Raw genomic sequence first — 19010 nt, 5'->3', positions numbered from 1 at the left:
GCATTAATCACTGGCAATGTCTCTGTTTCACCTAAATAAACATACTTCAAGTGGGATGGCAATGGTTTGAGCTCTAACTCAGGTGCCCTGTCAAGAGAAGGAACAAGCTTTTCAGTATTGACTGGCAAAGGTATAAAATTTGGAGCGTACTTACGTGGTATGGCTGGACATGCATCAAGGCATTGCACAGCCTCATGTAACTCATCATCAACAATTTCAGCAACTTGAGGATTTTGTATCAACACCTTTTCTAATGAATCTGTACCATGAGTACTATTAAATGTATTTTGCACAATATGACACAATGTATCAATACGAAAACATTCATGTTCATCATTGGGGAGTTTGAAGGCATCATATATATTGAACTTTATTGTTTCCCCTTGAACTGTCATTGTCAATGTTCCTTGTCGAACATTGATCACAGTATCTGCAGTGGCCATGAAAGGGCGGCCAAGAATCAATGGAAGATCCGCATCCGGAATAGGAGCTTCTTCCATTTCTAGCACCAAAAAGTCAGCTGGTAAAATGAGATCATTTACTTTCACAAGTACATCTTCCAATATACCTCTTGGATATCTCACTGATCGGTCCGCCAATTGAATGCTGACAGAAGTTGGTTTAAGATCACCTAAGTTAAGGGCTTCAAAAACAGAATAAGGCATCAGATTAATTGAAGCACCTAAATCAAGTAAAGCTTTTTCAAACAATTTATCTCCAATAATGCAAGGAATTGTAAAACTTCCTGGATCTTTCAATTTGGGAGGGAGCTTCCTTTGCAAAACAGCAGAAGCTTCTTCCGTTAGTGCAACCGTTTCATGATCTTGGAATCTCCGCTTGTTGGTACCAAGGTCCTTCAAGAACTTTGCATAACTCGGGATTTGCTTGATTGCATCCAGGAGAGGAATATTGACTTGCACTTTTCTGAAGGTTTCCAATATTTCCTTGGCTTGTTGAATTTTTTTGGAACTCATAAGCCTGTGAGGAAAAGGAGCACGTAAGATTTCTTCATCAGTAGGTTCACGACTTACCTTCTCCTTTCTTGCCCTTCTTGCAAGTTCATGCTTTGGGATCCATTCGGATGGAGAAGCTGCTTGTTTATCTTTCTCTTTGTTGATTTCATCCTTTTCTTTAGGCTCAGTCACTTGTTCAACCTGCATGTCATCAACATTGTGAATCAAATTTTTAGAACCATCAATTTCACCAATTACCTTACCAGTTCTCAAGGTAACTGCTTGAACATGCTCACGCCCAGTTGGATTAATCACTGGTTGGTTAGGCATCATACCAGGTTCCCTTTGACTCAAAGCTGTAGCAATTTGTCCCACTTGAGTTTCTAGATTGGCAATGGCCTTATCCGTTTTCTGCATGTGGGTGGCATTCCTCTGCATGTAGCTTTTTGTCTCAGTGATGAAACTATCTGTGTTTCTAGCCATTGAAGCAACAAGTTCTTCCAAAGATTTTCCTGTAGATTGTGGGTGAGATTGATTTGAACTTGATTAGTTAGGTGGTGGTTGTGGTGGATTGTAATAGTGCATTTGACCATGAGGTGGGCGAGTATGTTGTTGGCCTTGATATGGTTGATATGGCCCTTGTTGAAAATTTGGATTGTCGGTCCACCAAAAGTTCGAATGATTTCTCCACTCCGGATTGTATGTTTGTTGGAAATATTCATTCATAGTCAACTCATTCTGAAATGAGCCAAATGCATTTGCTTCCTCCATCACAAATTTATGGGAGTATTCTTGCATAGTAAGTTCCACAATTTCAGTTGCGGCTGCCATTGGTGATGGTGGAGGTGACTCCTCGGATGTTCCTGTAAGAAAAAGAAACAAAAACAAATCAAGATAAAATGAAACAACAATCAATAAACAAAAATAAAACTAAGTACTCTAAACATACTCAAACAAAACAGATAAGCAGCCGTGCCAGTTCCCCGGCAACGGCGCCAAAAATTGTTGCATTCCTAAAAGGACATAAATTAATGTGCAAACAACCAATTAAAAATACCCGCAAGTGCACGAATCTATCGAAGTATAGATTATGTAAGTACGGGGTCGATCCCACGAAGAACTCGTCGGTTTCCTATAAGTTCTAATTCGAGTACAAAGAGAACACTTAATTAACACACCACAATGCACAAATGCAAATTTGAAACTAAAAAGAAAGTAAAGAAATGTAAAAGAAACAAACAAAACAAAAAGGAAGTGTGTTGTGAACAGTAACCAGCGACTGGTCGTTTCTTCACAGAATCGAAATTTCAGAATTGTGTGCTGAGCGACCGGTCGTGAGACACTAGCGACCGGTCGTTTCTGGGCAGAGTCGAAACTCAAATTTGACGTGATGAGCGACCGGTCGGCGGGTAAAAGCGACCGGTCGTTTCTGGGCAGAGTCGAAACTCAAATTTGACGTGATGAGCGACCGGTCGGCAGGTAAAAGCGACCGGTCGTTTCTGGGCATAGTCGTTTTCTCTGTTTTTCAGTTTCGACCTCTGTCCAATTTTTGACCTATAACTTTCCAACCGTACGTCCAAAATTCACGTTCTTTATACGGTTGGATTCAGCACAGAAAATGGAAGAACACAGCGCAGACCAAAAGTCCAAAACAATTATGGAAACAAATAAAATTCAGTAACAAAGACACATAACGTGTCAAACACGCAACTCACACACACATTGGGGGGAGGGGGGGGTTTGATTTGTTTGAAGTGACCTATTTCTATTGCATGAAAGTAAATGGACTTTGAAATTAAATGAGAGTGGCAGAGATGAATTATCAAAGAGTGGAATCAAATTGTAACAAACACTAGGGTTTCGGAATCCACCCTAAACAATTCTACCCAAGTTCATGAATACTCAAATGATGAACTCTAAACGTGTTGATGAAAATGTTCGCAATCAAGACCATGGGTCGTGGCTCAAGACGCATTGATTCTCTCTAATATACGTAAAGTGCATGGTTCGTGCTACAATACTTGTGCCCTCCCCATAACCGAACCTAGGTATGGTTCGTACTTCGATTCAATTACAAGGAGAACCCATTAAGTTCAAAGAGAATATGAACATCACAAGAATCCTAATAGCATGGTGTTTACATTAGGTATTCAAGAAACCAATTCACATGGATGATTCTTACTTCATCCATTTATTGCTTAGGATAACATGAAGATACACATAATCCCAACAATCTCAAGAAGCATGCTTTCAAAGATGGCCAACCAAGGAAAAACACACATCAAGGATAGATTAATTTGGTGAATTGGAATTCATCAACAATATCTAGAAATTCATACACTCAAGTATCAAAACAATAAGGTAATCATGTTTAGGGCTTCAACCTAAGCCCTAGCTATGAAGTTTAGTTGCTCATACTTATTCCAAATACAAACTCAAAATAAAATTAGAAAGAGTTTACAGATTTTGAGAAAATGATGAAAGCTTCAAGGTCATCAATGGTGGAAGCTTTCTTCTCCACTTTGCTTGGCTGCACCTTGGCTTTCTCCTAGCTCCAAGCTCTCCAAAATCTGCTCTAGATGTGTAGAATGATAGAATGACTTCCTTTCCCACGTTCAAAACCTCTCCCACTTCAGATTGCAATTAACTTTTCTTCCCTCTCTCCTCCTTTCCAGCTTTTACTTTTAGTATTCTATTGCCAAAATCTTCACCCATCATCCTTTGTCTCCTTTGTCATGATGAAGCCTTGACTTCACAAAGATGCCAAATGCTTCAGAATATATCTCTTTTACAAAGGTAATTCCTTGTTACCAAGAGTTATGGTAACAAGAAATTAAGATGACACAAAGGAGGTGAAAGCTGGCCAAAATCGGATTTCCAGAGCTGTGGTAACATGCTGGATTGGTTGGATAGGCAATACTTGTCCAATGGAGCTCAAATTTGGATATGTTGTAGTTAACATCCATTGGAACAAGTCTCATGAAGATCATGACCCCATCCGAGCACCAGAGCATGTTGATCCCAGGCCAAGAAGTTGACCTACGAAAATGAACAAAAACAAAATTTATAACTAATAATGCACTTTTAGCTCATTTTCATTCCAACCAAGGTAAAATCTAAGAAAACACAAAAAGGAAGTAAAAAGTTATAAAATGTCAAGAACTAACTCAAAATAGTGGGTGAATAACATGAAAAATCATGTGTAAAAATGAACCGAACAGCCACCACCTGACCCCACTACCCAGAGCCATCATATAACCACCCCCAGCATCCCCACCCGAGATCCACCCTCAACCTCTATCCAAATCCTAGCCCCACCCGAGAAAGGACGAAATTAACCAAAATTTCAATAGAGAGAGAGAGAGAGAGAGAGAGGCCAAGAGTGGGTCTACGAAGGTGGGGGCCGTTGGCAGAGGGAGAACGTAGAGGGGGATGGTTGCATGTATTTTTGTTTTTGTTCCTATTTTATAAAAAGACTTAATTTTCTTTTTTTTTAAAAAAGGATTTGAAGTTTTAAACTATTTAAAATATATCATTATATTTTATTTAAAGCCATGTTTGATTATTTTATTGGATATGTGGCACCACATATGTGCCACGTCAACAATTTAACAGAAATTTTGACGGAACCTAATAGCAAGACCAAATTGATAAATGACTAATAATGTCAAAAAAAAAACATAAAAGATCAAATGTGATAATTTCGCCAACCTTAGGACCATTGTGAAAAAACCAAAAATTAAAAAGAAAAGACATGTACAAAAATATCATTGGTCAATGTCAATGGGGTGGAGATGGAATCTGGAGTGGATGTAAGTATTTTTCTTAGCATTTAAGGAAGAGAAACAAAATCTCACATCTGATCTTCTTAGCATTTTCACGAAGCAAATTTTCGTGAAAATTTTGCAGCAATTATTGCAGCTCAACCTAGCTAGCTATCCCTTTCTCTTTGAAAATTTTCGCAAGTTTCTGTCTGTCTCTTCAAGCCTTTCAACATCAGGTTGTGAAGAACGAAGCTTCTATGAAGTGTTCACGAATTTTCCACAGCTAGATTCATCAACCGAATACTTTGAATTGTAGGACTTTGAATTGCACACGGCATTTGTTGACATTACATTATAAATATATATATATATATATATATATATATATATATATATATATATGCTTGGATTAACGAACAGTTAGCTAATCTTGTAACTCATCGAAAAAATGGCTAGAGGAGCATACGTTGTTCTAGGTGGTGGCCACGCAGAGGAACTAGGCATCATTCAAGACAACTCGGGGGGATACTTTTGCTCTGCATGATTCTTATGTCTCTCTCACTTATATCAATGGTCATATTTGCTTGTGGTGATGATGAAGGATCAAACAGGAAAAGATACGGAGGCGGTGGCGGTGGTGCAGCTTGTGGTGGATAACTTAGTATTAAAATCGAATTGGATAAATAGTACCGGATCGGTTCTAATTTGAGGCAAAAACCGGTCCAAACCGAACTGTGCCCACCCCTAAAATATAGTATAGATAAACCTCTATACTTCCATTCTTGAATTAAATTAAGCAAATTCCTTACTAATCAGTCAATCAAAAAATGAATGAACTAAAGAAAAAACTCGAAGTACAAGTACAAGAAATATTACACCATCCATTAGGAATTGTTATAATCGGTATCACACGAAGTTGGGATCATTCTTTCTTTGCAGATTATTTTATTTTATTTTTATTTTTATCAAGGATCAAAATCAACCGAAGGCGCCATGATCACATTTTCTCATGGGCATATTATTATTTGGCCAGAGTGGACCACCCTCACAACATGTAGTCTAATGTGAACATAATTGCCCGCAAGCCTTAGTGACATGCAATCCACGTGGGGTGCAATGTAAGGTGGAGATAACATCTCTTATCCAACTTTCAAATTTTTTATTATTAAAACTTTAAATAGCAGGACTTGGAATTGCACACGGCATTTGTTGACATTACATTATAAATATATATATATGCTTGGATTAACGAACAGTTAGCTAATATTGTAACTCATCGAAAAAATGGCTAGAGGAGCATATGTTGTTCTAGGTGGTGGCCACGCAGAGGAACTAGGCATCATTCAAGACAACTCGGGGGGGATACTTTTGCTCTGCATGATTCTTATGTCTCTCTCACTTATATCAATGGTCATATTTGCTTGTGGTGATGATGGACCAAGAAACAAATACAGTGGCAGTGGCGGTGGCGGTGGTGCAGCTGCTGCTGCAGCAGCTGGTGGTGCAGCCGCTGGTGCAGCAGCTGGTGGTGCAGCTTGTGGTGGCGGTGGAGGTGGTGGTTGTGGAGGTGGTGGCGGTGGAGGTGGTGGAGGTGGAGGTGGAGGTGGAGGTTGTTAGGAAGATATATATAACTATGTTTTCATAAAATAAAAAAAAGTTGGAATTTATGTCAACAAAACCTGTCGTTCTTTTAATTGTTCTTGTTGATACTAATATTGGCTTGGCTTTGTAAGCTATACGTTATATTGTGATTGTGGAATTAAAGCTGTGTTGATTTCTCTGGTTTATAACTTTATAGCTACAAGTACGTACTTTTCGTAAACATATTGTTGTAAGTTTCGAGTCCGCATCTTTGGCATATGATAAATAAACTACTAGACCCTCTCATAAACGAAATAGGAAATTCTAATACTACTAGTAGATAGATTTAGAGAGCAACCCTCCCCACAACATCAAGCATTTCCCTGGTTGCCCCACCCAGCTCTAACCATCAGCTCGTCTAGGGTTCGTCTTTCGGCCACTCAACACATAAATATTACACCATCCATTCGGAATTGTTTTAATCGATATCACACAAATTTGGGGTCATTCCTTCTTTGCAGATTATTTTATTTTATTTTTATTTTTATTTTTATCAATGATCAAATCAACCGAGGGCGCCATGATTACATTTTCTCACGGGCATATTCTTATTTGGCCAAAGTGGACGACCCTCACAACATATAGTCTAATGTGAACATAATTACGGGCAAGCCTTAGTGACACGCAATCCACGTGGGGTGCAACATAAGGTGGAGATATCGTCTCTTATCCAACTTTCAAAAAATTTATTATTATTAATTATCATGGGAATTAGGATCTATAAATAAATTCCTCCTCCTAATGTTAGGCTCGCAAAACACGAACAGAAATGGCTAGGAACCTTGTTGGTGTAGGTGATAGTCATGCAGATGAATTGCTTCCAAGTGCTGGTGGTGGACTATTCTTGTTCTGCATGATCCTGATGTCCCTTTCAGTAATTTCAGCTGTAATATTTTCTTGTGGTCAATCGTCTCGCAAGAAGAAACCCAATAATGTGCCAACTGTTTCAGATACCTTTGCATATGGTCATCACGGAGATGGGGGCGGAGGACATGGTGATGGTGGTGGTGGAGGTTGTGGTGGGGGCGGAGGACATGGCGATGGCGGTGGCGGAGGTTGTGGTGGGGGTGATGGTGGTGGTGGTGGTGGAGGTTGTGGTGGAGGTGGAAATACTTAGGAAAGAGATCTTATAGTTGTGTCATAAAAGAAGTTCGAATTTAGGTAAACAAGACATATCCTTCTTATATGTAGAGTTCTTGTTGATAATGGTATTGGATTCCCAACAATTAAAAACAAAAACAAAAACCTAAGTGCCTTTTTCCTCTCTTCTTCTCATCGTTGCACAGTTCTCTTTTTGGGGAGGAGGAGGCATATCCCTCCTCCCCCTTTTCTCCTTTGCTCTGCTACTTCTCTATCTTTTTTGCATTGGTGTCTCATGGTGCGTGTGTTCTTATTTTTGGCAAGAGCTTGTTTGGCCGTGCTGTGGCTCTCTTAAGAGTTGGTGGCTCCTCCCTAGTGGTGGTTGTTTGAGCCTTGTGCTCAGATCTGAGTTTAAATGTCAGGCTAAGTTTGTGTCCCCCGTTCGTCGCCAAACACCCCCTACAAACATATTTACTTCCTCCTCTACATCCCCTCCTCTTCTTGCCTTATCCACATTCTGGATATGGCCTCTCCATTGGGCTACATCAACCACTTCTATAAGCGAATTTTCGCGTATTTTCTGGAAAGTGTATAGAGCTCTTACTATGGCTATAGCTATGGCTCCTGCTCTGGTGTTTGCACCACTATCTTCCATTCTCTTGGTTTTGGTCTTTTGGGATATACCATGGTTTGAATGGTTGTTGTTTTCTCTATGGTACAGAGGCGGATTCGGCCTTCACAGAGATTGTGTGTCTTAGATGGATGTTCTAGTGTGGATGTACTTTTGTGATTTGGGGAAATTTGTTTCTCGGCTGCAAATTGGTGAGTCTCTTTGTGTAGCTGTGCTGATTTATGTGAGGGAAGTGTATCTCCCCTTTTGTCGCTATGTTGGTGCAGTCCTTGTTCCCTTTGTGGCAATGGCTTTGTTTGCTTTTGTTTTGTATTTTATTTTGGCTTTGTGATGGGGAAGATTCATTTTGCTAGACTGTAATGGTTTTTAGTTTGAACTCTCATATGCTTGTTGTTCTTTGTTCCTATGTATTGACTTTTTTGGCTCTTGTAATCTCTGTATTTTTTCCAACTGTGATTGAACCAAAAATAAGGTATTGGATTCTAGGCTATGTTATATTAAAGGAGCTTCGTACATGCATGTATATATGGTGGTCAGATAGTGTTTTTATTAATTGTCATGGTAGTGCTTGTCATTCTCGATTTAAAATTCACTTTAAATTTCTATCAACAAAAATGCAATAATCCGTAATTTCCCATTTTGGGCAGTGTATTCCCTACCATTTACAATTTGAGGACAATTGACAATTTCCGTCATCAAATGTTGATAGAATGACCACTTTTTTAACCCCTCAAAGTTCACTTTTAAATCATAAATTTTTTTTTGAACACAAGACTTTAGAGCTCGTAATAATAATGGTCTTATATTCATATATAAAGATTATTCAAACAAGGAACTTGTAACTTAAGTGATTATACCAATATCAGAGACGATTCGAATTATCTATCACCTAATATTGCTTGTATATATTTTTTTAAATTATTCAAAACCATGACCTAAGATTTAATGATAATGGGCTCATTGGGATTTAATCGCTTTATTCTTGCAACTAACTCCCAAGAAGCCATATATGCTTAATGGTAGAATGGACCGGTTGATGAGCACAAAATTAATACAAGTTTTATCCTTAAATTTATAGTTGTTAGTATTTTCTTTTGTTTTATGTAAATCTATTAGAGTATTTTTATTGTTTCATTCCAAATCTTGTTTTTATACTTATTGAGTGGTTATTTGTAGATATTAAGTGTCTTCCACCAATGGCATGAGGAGGAGGAGGAATAAGTAATGTGTTGCAAAAAGAAGATAGAAGAAAGATGAAAATGTGTGCAGCCATGGTCAAGGAAATATGCTCAAAACAACGTGTGGTTCAATGCCAAAACCAAAGAAGAAGCAATCAATTGCATTAATATGCTCTAGGACATGCATGCAAGCTTCCATCATTGAAGAAATAAAGAAAGAATGAATAAACAATGAAGGAGAAGTTCAAATTGACTACTTGCAACCAATGAATGCAAAGAAGAATGATGATGCTCGAGTTGTTATCTAGCTACCATTTGAGGAAAGTTGTTGCAGTTTTTATGAGAAGATACGAGAGATGAGATGGAGCAAGTGGAGCAATTGATAAGAAGACTCAAAGATCTTTGTGAAACCAAAGTAAAGGAAGTAGGCTAAAGATGAGAAAGATATTTGCACTACTACAATTTTAGCTTATACCGACAACCTAATACTGGCGAAGGAGCAGTTTAGCCAGTATTAGGACCCATTAGGCCATCCCCAATGGGGGCTCTAAAATGGGCTGCACCACCTTTGGGCTCTAATAAATAGCAACTCTTTGAAAAAAACCATCCCCAATGGTATAACTTTGAGGCTCTAAATGGTAGAGCCTAACCGGAGCTGAAGCTAAATCTGTGTACTCGGTTGCAGCCCCTGAAACCCGGTGGGGACCACATTTGGAAAAAGCTGCCAGCCCAACAGTTTTTTGGCTCACTTGCCTTGCGACTCAACAGAGTCATACTCGCCCATTTTGATAGTTGCTGACTACTTTTTCTATTTTTTTAATCAATTGGCCAATTGCAACAAGCTTGTCCCATTGTTTTTTGTATTTTTTTGGGTAAAGTTAACTCAGGCTACAACCCTCAAGTTCTAAATGGCTAGGTTTATTTTTTTAAACCATGTTTTCAAATCTTGTCCAATTTTTTATTTTTTTGGGTTGAAATGTTCACAAAAAAACCACTAACGTAAATAAGTTAACAAAAAACAAAAATAGCACATAAATTAAATTATATCATTAAAAAAATATCAAACCCCTAATATAGAGCCCCGAATATAGAGCCTCTCACTGTGGGAGAGATGCCTTTAGAGCCCCAAAGATTCCATCGGAGCTCTAAATGGGGCTCTATAAACCATTTTTAGAGCCCCAACCATTGGGGATGGCCTTACTGGCCAGGTAAAGTGGTTTGCCACTACTAAATAATACTGGCAGAGTTTTTCGTCAGTACTAGTTTTACTGACGAGCCACATTGTCAGCCCCTTCAAGGGCGGGAAGCCAAAATATTAAGCGCCCAATATTTTTGTCACTGACGAGTTGGTTTGCCAGTACTAGACTTAAGTATAATTTTTTTACTTAAACTTTCTCTTTACTTCCTTCAAATCGACTATCTCTCTCATTGACCAAAAAAGACCACATCTTCTCTCTCGTCTTTTTCTTTCGTTTTTGGGTTTTGCTCTGTCACTCACTCTCCCTTCCTCTCTCTTTTTTTTTCATTGAAGAAGAAATTGTTTTCTTCCTTAGAGCTATTGGAGTTAGAGGAATTGAAGAAGAAATTGTTTTCTTCCTCTTCTCTCCTACTCTTCCATTCTTGTCTCTAGCGCGCTCGCACGATGACTCCTCTCACCGTTGGCACAGTCGCTCTTCCTCGTCACTAGCCAAGCTCGATCTTCTCTGGAATCTCTTCGCCGCCACTGTGACAGTCTGACAGGTAAACTCTTTTATTCCTCTTCCTCTTCCTCTTTAAATCTATTCCTAAATCTGTGATGGACGAAGACAATTAGGGTTATGGTAACTGTTGTTGGTTATTTTTCTTCATAAAGAACTCCCATTTTTTCAATTTTATTTTAGGATTTTGTTTGGGTATTTGATTATTGTCGCTGATTTTATTTCCTTGTAAAGAAATTTGGCTTCTTCTATTTGATTTTAGGGTTACGTTTGAGTATTTGATTATTTTATTTTGGATGTGATGAAATTGAAGCAATCTTTTTTTAGAATTTAATCCCATGGTTTTTGTTCGAAGTGATGCCCTGGTCTAATTTAAGGTTTTATTGTTTGAATATTTGTTGGCAAGACAGAGTGTGACAGAGGTAATAGTCCAGCCTTGTCATCTTTCTTCATAATCTTTGTGACACTTGGTTTAGCCTTTGGTTCTGCTTCGCCTGCACTATTGGTGTTGGCTATGTTTGTATTTTGTTGCTATTGTCTTTTCTGTTGTTTCTCTTGCTCTAAAATCTTTGGTTCTTGAACAATTATTGATGATATGTGCTCCTATCTCTTGCTCCATTGTAATTAGTGATTTTTATTGAAATCAGTGCCTAATGCATAAAGCCTTTAGTTTTAATTCATTTCTCTACTTTAGTTTTGGTTTCCTAAAGTAATAAGAACCTGTGCTCTGTGTTCTGGTTTCTACACATTTCAGACTTTAAGTTCAGGTGGTAGTTCACTCTAAGTTGATTATATATCATGCACAACACTAGAATAAGATTCATCTATGCCAATGATGATGCTCTGTTTGGTTACTAGAATAAGAGTTTTACTTTCTAAATCTTTTACTGACAATTATTAAGAGGTTCTTTCTGTATCTTAATTTGAATAAGATTTTCTTGTAGTTTGGGGCTTGTTTGTTTATTTTTGGGGGTTTTGTCTTCTATTTTGTTTTATTTTGTTTGGGTTGTGGTTCTGTTTTCGTTTTTTGTTGGGGTTTTGGTGGTTTGCTGGGGGCTTTTTGTCCTCTTTCTGATGTTGGTTTTGATCAGATTGTATTTTTATATTGTTATACGATGCATTGTTTGATATCACTTCTGGGTTTGCTTACCATGATCAGTTGCTGAGGTTGATCTTTATTAGCTTAGCTATGATGTTTACAGCTCATCTAGATTAAGATCAACAATATTTGGCTTTGATGAAAATGCCCTGTTGATCTTTTTGTTGCCTTTTTTCCTACCATTCTCAGTTCAACTAGCAACACTTCTAGCCAAGGAGAGAACACATTCACAAACCTACATTGGATGCATGAAGAAAGGACTAGTAATCACTGACCCTAAAATGAAATGGTATTAAAATTGTTATCAGAGCTTTTACCTTTGTGATTGATTTATTATTTTTTTTATTTTTTTTTATTTATGAATCCATCCATTAATTTATTATTCAGGTATGAGAAATCAGGACATCTAATTGGGAATGAATACTTTCGGCATGCTTATGGTCCTATATATGTTCTGTCTGCAGAGGTGGTCGCATCATTGGCAATTGCTAGAAATAGCAGGTCAGCCACATGTTATGTATCTACTTTCTATATGTTAGTCATTGTTTCTTTCAATTATGGTTTTTGTCAATATATTTAATTTTTAGAACCTCCAATTATGTGAAACATGACTCAGGCTTTGGTTTTTGTAAAATTTGAATCTACCCTGCTCCTTCAATCCACTTTATTTGTGTTATGATAATGTAGATAGACAAAAGCTTATGTTATTTTCTAAAAGGCAAGCTGATGCAATTTTTCTTTTTTTGCTAATATTTGATAAGACCATATTCTTATGTTCTGGTATGTGATCCACATATCAATGTGACATGTAGGAACGTTATTGGTTGAGTTCGAGAATAAAAGCACTTAAAAGGTAGGCAAGGATGATCCTTCTTTTCTTGGAATAGTCCATACCCTTTGGCATTGCATTTGTTGAGTCATTTGGTGAAGGACTTGGGGTTAAACCACACCAGGTGCCTTGGATTCAGACGAAGGCAGGGTCATCCAAGAGATTGCGAGGACACAACTACGGCACCTTGAGTCACAGTATGCATACTTTTGTAGTGTACTGGTTGAACATTTGGCATGGCATAGTTTTGAATAGGTTGGGCAACAAAAGTTTTTGAACTCTACTGATGTAGGCAAACCTTTGTATATTTGGCTATTCTATTCAACATTGGTACTTTATATTTTATAAGGATGGTGGTTGTATATCGATAAATCTTTGAGTATTTATATTAGTGTACTTTATAATTGTTATTGCATTGTCAGTATCAATTAGTTTTTTTAAGAATGAAAAATGTGCAGATTACAAAACAAAAGGCATTTGAAAGAAAGATATTTAATGGTGCATCAGCGCACAAAGAAATTGACAAACAATCAATTTTTATTTTTATTTTGTTTTGGTTAAGAACAATCCTGACAAATGTTTGGCCACTGCTATCCAATCCTAAAACAATAATCCTGATAGAAAAAAAATTTAATACTGACCATTTGTTTTGTCAGTAATAATCTAGAGTCACTTTATGACTTTGTGTCAGAGATGGACCTTTACTGACGAATAAGTAGCAAAAGTTCGTCAGTATTAGTAGTACTGACGAGACTTTTACTGACGACCCTCATTTTCGTCGCTGCACTCGTCAGGAAGCTATTACTGACGAATTTCCGCCAGTAATGGGGTTTGTACTGACCATAGAGAGTTGCCAGGACAAGGGAAAATTGTAGTAGTGTTGGAATAGTAAGCTACTTGATTATTATATAATTCAAGACTCCCTTTCTTTGGCTATAAATACAAGTTTTGAGCAAAGATCAAGGGAGAGAAAAACACACGGCAAAGATAGAGAGAGAGTGAGGAAGAAAGAGAACAATGATGGAAAGGAAAGAACCAAGAGCTAATAACTCTTTTAAACTTGTTCTTCCTTTCCTAGTTCTCATTTAATTTATGTATTTTAGTTTCTTTGTTTTGTTTTAAATATTAATTATGTCTATTTAAATTACCTAACCAAGGTTGGATGAAACACCATTATTAAATAAAGTTCTAGTTTTTATTTTCAATTCTCAAATATTGTGGTGTTCAATGATTATAATTTTCACTTCACATGATTAATAGATTAATCTTCTTTTCACCACTTCTATCATGTATTGTGACATATAACATGTATTTGTGGTAGTTAAGAGTTTGGATTAATCTATTAATTCATCCTTGGTTTATATTTCTAATTTACAATTTTCTTTGATATTTTGTTATTCAAATAAACTTTTTCACATAGGATGCTTAGGAAACTTTGATCCTTTGTAGTTAAATAATTTTGTTTACATATTATGCTTAGAATTTGTACTTATGAAGGGAAGGAAAATTTACTTATGATCTAAATTACAAGCTTAATTGATAAATCTTGAGAAAGCAGTAGATTGATTTCTAGATTGTTACTCCATGGGAATTGAAAGATAAATAATTAGGATCTTATGGAATGATGGTGTGGATTCTAATACCTCATGGTTCCGTAGGCTAGGGAGAAAGCTTTTAATATAAATGTGTAATTTTTATTAGTTTGATCCAAACTTAAGCTTTAATGTGAATTTGTAGTATTTGTTCAAATGGAATTTGTAGTTTTCTTTTTAATTAATTGATGAATGTTTGATAATCTATTTCATGGGTTCAATCATGTTTTTCCCATTGTGTAGTAAAAACTTTCATGTTTTTAAAAGAGAAGAGAATTACTAAAGATTAATAGAATTTTGATGAAGATTATTTTTTGATAGTTTGTTGCCAATGGTACAAGTTATGCTTAGAATATTTCTAAAGGAAATTAAAAAGAGCTTTAATTATTTTGAACAACTACATTGGAAAATATTTTGTGGATCAAATTATTAAGAGTTGCATGTTTATGTTAGAAGTGGAAATCTAATACCTTAATTATTTTTCTCATAAATGTAAATCTTAATTTCAGTTTATTGTCATTGCTATATTTGTTTTATGCTTTATTTTCTTTTATTTTCTTTTTGAACAAACAAATCACCATTTGAATCAACTAGGTTGGCAATGAAATTAACTTGGGTGAAATTGGTTTTCTATCTTTACACGCAATCCCTTGGGTACGATCTCGCTCTTACACGCTTATGCTGTATTCGATTCGTGCGCTTGCGAGTTTATAAATTTTTAAAACACCTCTTTTGAGGCACAACACCGGTGGAGCAACATTTGGAAATGTGGTGGAAGATTCAATAGGGATGCGACAGATGTTTTGTATCAACCTCAAAAGGCCAATTGTGTGGCACATGCTCTTGCTCAATATGGCTTGAAAGAAAGCACCCGTTTCCCTTGGACTGATGCGGCACCACCTTGGTTGGACTCTATTCTATGGAAGATAGGGAAGTGGGGTAGGGTGTTTAATAGTATTGTTTTGTATAGCTGCTTCAAAATCTGCAAACCCTCTTTAAAATCTCTGCAAACCAATAATTCCCCTCTCAGATCTACCCCAAATCCACCTTTACCCTTATCTAACCTTCTCCCTTATCCATTTTAATCAACGCAGGAATAAGCAAAACCATAAGGCCATGTTTGATATGGAGGAGTAGACTTGACTAGCTATTAGAAGGCCTAGATTTCATGTGCAATTAAGAAATATTATGGGTGTTGTCTTCTAACTTGGAGGATTAGGATGAACTATTCATAAGAGGTTGATGCCTAAAACTTATCTCTATTAATCCCATCAATTTCAAGGGGATTACTGAAGATAAATTTTAAACATCAACCTCACATGTCTACCTTAATCCTTCAAGTTAGAAAACACCATCCATATTCTTCCTTGATTCACATAAAATTTAGTCATTTTATTAGTCCAAGTTAGACCAATCTAATCCTCCATATCAAACATGACCTAAGAAAATATGGCATCTATTGACCCATATCTTCGTCAGAGTATACCCAGATCCATCATCCATGGACGACGACCACTTCGAATGTCTACCAAAGTCTCTCCTCCTAGTCTTAGAATGGACTTGATTTGTTAACGACTGCAAGTGCAATGATGAAATTAGAAAATTTAAAATTACGGTGACCAAAATCGTTTTTTACCCTAACTCCAGTAACCAAAAATATATCTTTTCCCTTATTTTTTTACTTCAACCAACGGCTACACTTTCAGCATCCTCACCAAGAAAATTGGCAAAGGTGACCCTCAAAGTGAAAGGGGTAATCAAGAATTACGTACACTTTCATCAACTTATGAATCGTCCTGTGCTTCATTATACATACAACTAGCAAATCCTCGAGATGATCCACATCACCTTCTATGTGTGAAGAGCAAGCAACCTTCTAGGTTTTTTTCTTCAGACAAAAAATAATAATAATAATAATAACTAGAAACTAATTATTCAATTTTATAAACCCATATTATTCAAGGCCACGCAGGTGACCTTTTGAGATAAGTACTTACAAGATCTCACTCCCATGCCTTATCAACATGCACGGTCAGATCGTACTAAGTACTTAGCCCATAAGTAGTTCTAGTGCAATTTGTTTGTTGATTTCAATTTACAACTTGGGTAATATCTTAATGTTTTCTTTTTTCTTTTTTTCTTTTCAAGAACACCTAAGTCCTTGAAACCGAGAGTCGAATTCTTGACGTAGGTGTAGTGGATTGTTCTTGTTGCCTGGCCGAAGAGGAGGACAACGAAAGAGAAAGCATTGATTCAAAATCTTTCCTGCTTTCTTGGCTATCATTTACCACACAGCCATTGCTGAAATCGTGACTTAAACTTAACTGTAAATCTGGTACCCATGTCTTCTGTCTCATCGTTTTCATGTTGGGGCCAACTTTTGGTTGAAACATTTCTTCATTTGTGCATTGAAGTTTTTGAACCTGCGTATCAAAATGAATCTTGAATATGCATAGCCAGTAAAAATGTTACAAATAATTATATAACTGAAGCAAAAGTGGTTACCTCAAGCTGAGATAAGGGTTCATAGCTACTAGAGATGAACTTTGGACTGCATGTATTGGGTTGATGTTGGTTAATGGTACTTGCTTTGGCGCTCCATACTAAGTTATTAGGTTGTGGAACATTGTTGATATCACTCCAAGTAAAGTTTAGCAAATGTCTCCTACCCTTGTGGTTTCCAATCAATTGACAAGGAGGCCATCTCTTCTCTTCAAGAAATCGGCTGGGTCTAAAAGGCCCATCTCTTGTTATTGCTTCCCTTACATGAAAAATGTGTGAGCTTCTTATATTGCTCCCATGGTTGTCTATCCCGGAATTTTCTCTCCACAATGAAATCGACCTTCACAAAAGGATCACAAAAAGCTCAAGGTTGGTATCTATCTATGTGTATAGAGCCTTTCATACCGGGAATGTTCTTTTCGTCAAATGGCTTACATTTTATGTTGTGAAACTGTGAATTCTGGACTACATATATATCCAAACTTGAATCCATTCATATGTCCGACAATAGTCCAGTTTTACAGTTTCGCAACTTAACATGTGATCCGTATGTCTACTAAGCAACATTTCTCCCTTAATTTAGTAAATAATTAAGAATACAAGTTCTTTAGGTTTGACTGTTAAATTACCTTGAAGAGTTTGCGTTGAAATCATCATATGGCTGCTGTTTCAATACCGGTGGAGAAGAAAAATGGCTTCCGTTGTCATCAACATGTCTTAAGTGCCCATAAGGATTGAATTTGCGGTAGACTTCCAGAATGTGATCTTTTACTTGCATTCCTCTACTTGATTGAGAGATAACTGAACAGAACAAGTATACAAACTTTTTGTGAGCTTTTCTCTCGAAGAAAGGCATTGCTTTATGGCGTACAATAAGAATCCAATTGGTCAAAACTACTCTAATCTACGGGGAAAGGGATCAACTCAAACCTAATCCACATCTGCTTCATGTAAACACTTTGGGTTTCCAGTTTCCTCTCAAAATAAAAAATAAAAATTTACGGGACCAATAGCGAATTAGTTCCAAAATTTAAGGTGGGTTTTGATACTTTACCTTGGCCTGACTTGTCCAGCTTCTTACTTCGATACATCTGCTGATTCAAAAATTTCATGATGATTCAGGAAACTATAGAACTGAAAATTAATTGATACAAAATAAAAACTAAACATATCCAGTTAGGGGCACCAGTGAAAAGTTAATTACCTGCAAGTGACTCTTGACGTGGGCAATGCTAAGTGCTCTCACATTCATCAATTGAAGAACTAATTTTGGAGTTGCTCCTGTTTTCAGTTCAGTTACAAAACAGAAATTTAAAAGAGAACAACACCAATATATGAATTAGACTATCAAGTAATAATTGGTCCACTATCAAGTAAATATATGCCATGTTATATGTTTTAGACGTCAGTTTATTTATTTAGTGAACGTAATATTTATTAACCACGACGGTTTATAATGTTTATACGTCGGTTTTGTCTGATTTAGAGACATTGATAATAATATTTACGTCCGTTTTGTAGTTGTTTTTGACATTTAACATTATTTAAACGTCTGTGCTTTACTACAACCGTCGTCTATTATAGTCGAAAGTTCTCTTTTTTGTGCTTTATGTATCAAATCGACGTCGGTTTTAGTGTTTTTGTGACGTGTTATATGTTAACCACGTCGTTGTTTTTGTGTTCAAGCCGTGAAAATAATTTTCAACGTCTGTGGTGAGATAAAGGGTCGTGGTTATTATTGTTTTTACGTCAATTCAAGTAAATATATGCCATGTTATATGTTTTAGACGTCAATTTTTTTATTTAGTGAACGTAGTATTTATTAACCACGACGGTTTCTAAGTTTTACACGTCGGTTTTGTTTGATTTAGAGACGTTGATAAAAATATTTACGTTGTGTTTGTAGTTGTTTTTGACATTTAACATTTTTTAAACGTCTGTGTTTTACTAAAACCGTCGTCTATTATAGTCGAAAGTTCTCTTTTTATGCTTTTATGTATGAAATCGACGTCGGTTTTAGTTTTTTTATGACGTGTAATATAAT

The 19010-nt window shown here is 36.6% G+C and overlaps 1 protein-coding gene and 2 long non-coding RNA genes across 3 annotated transcripts; 2 read left to right on the top strand and 1 right to left on the bottom strand.

Annotated features, from left to right (window-relative positions):
- Positions 1-5106: 5106 nt before the first annotated feature.
- Positions 5107-8541, top strand: LOC148295628 (uncharacterized). The gene is made up of 2 exons (XR_015834628.1): positions 5107-7519; positions 8160-8541. It is a non-coding gene; the product is annotated as an uncharacterized LOC148295628 (long non-coding RNA).
- Positions 8542-10650: 2109 nt separating this feature from the next.
- LOC110773446 (uncharacterized) lies at positions 10651-13282 on the top strand. Its single transcript, XR_002529306.2, has 4 exons — positions 10651-10987; positions 12233-12332; positions 12431-12544; positions 12856-13282. It is a non-coding gene; the product is annotated as an uncharacterized LOC110773446 (long non-coding RNA).
- Positions 13283-16614: 3332 nt separating this feature from the next.
- Positions 16615-18354, bottom strand: LOC110764526 (uncharacterized). Its single transcript, XM_088250548.1, has 6 exons — positions 18312-18354; positions 18171-18247; positions 18021-18057; positions 17596-17767; positions 16970-17306; positions 16615-16887 (listed from the first exon to the last, which is right to left on the bottom strand). Exons 1-6 carry the CDS (start codon positions 18352-18354, stop codon positions 16618-16620), a joined length of 936 nt encoding a protein of 311 aa, XP_088106674.1. The 3' UTR covers positions 16615-16617.
- Between the last annotated feature and the right edge of the window lie 656 nt (positions 18355-19010).

Source organism: Prunus avium, chromosome 3 (genome assembly GCF_965620075.1).
Source record: "Prunus avium chromosome 3, drPruAviu1.hap1.1, whole genome shotgun sequence".
NCBI lineage: Eukaryota > Viridiplantae > Streptophyta > Magnoliopsida > Rosales > Rosaceae > Prunus > Prunus avium.
This window is presented reverse-complemented; position numbering and strand designations above follow the sequence as displayed.

Bases quoted from the DNA above. Each gene is read 5' to 3' on its own strand.
- LOC110764526 (XM_088250548.1), bottom strand. From the start codon at position 18,354: ATGGCATATATTTACTTGATAGTGGACCAATTATTACTTGATA. The intron at 18,058-18,170 runs GTAATTAACTTT...TTGAATCAGCAG, and splicing joins ACGTCAAGAGTCACTTGCAG to ATGTATCGAAGTAAGAAGCT. The intron at 17,307-17,595 runs GTAATTTAACAG...CCTTTTGTGAAG, and splicing joins TTCAACGCAAACTCTTCAAG to GTCGATTTCATTGTGGAGAG.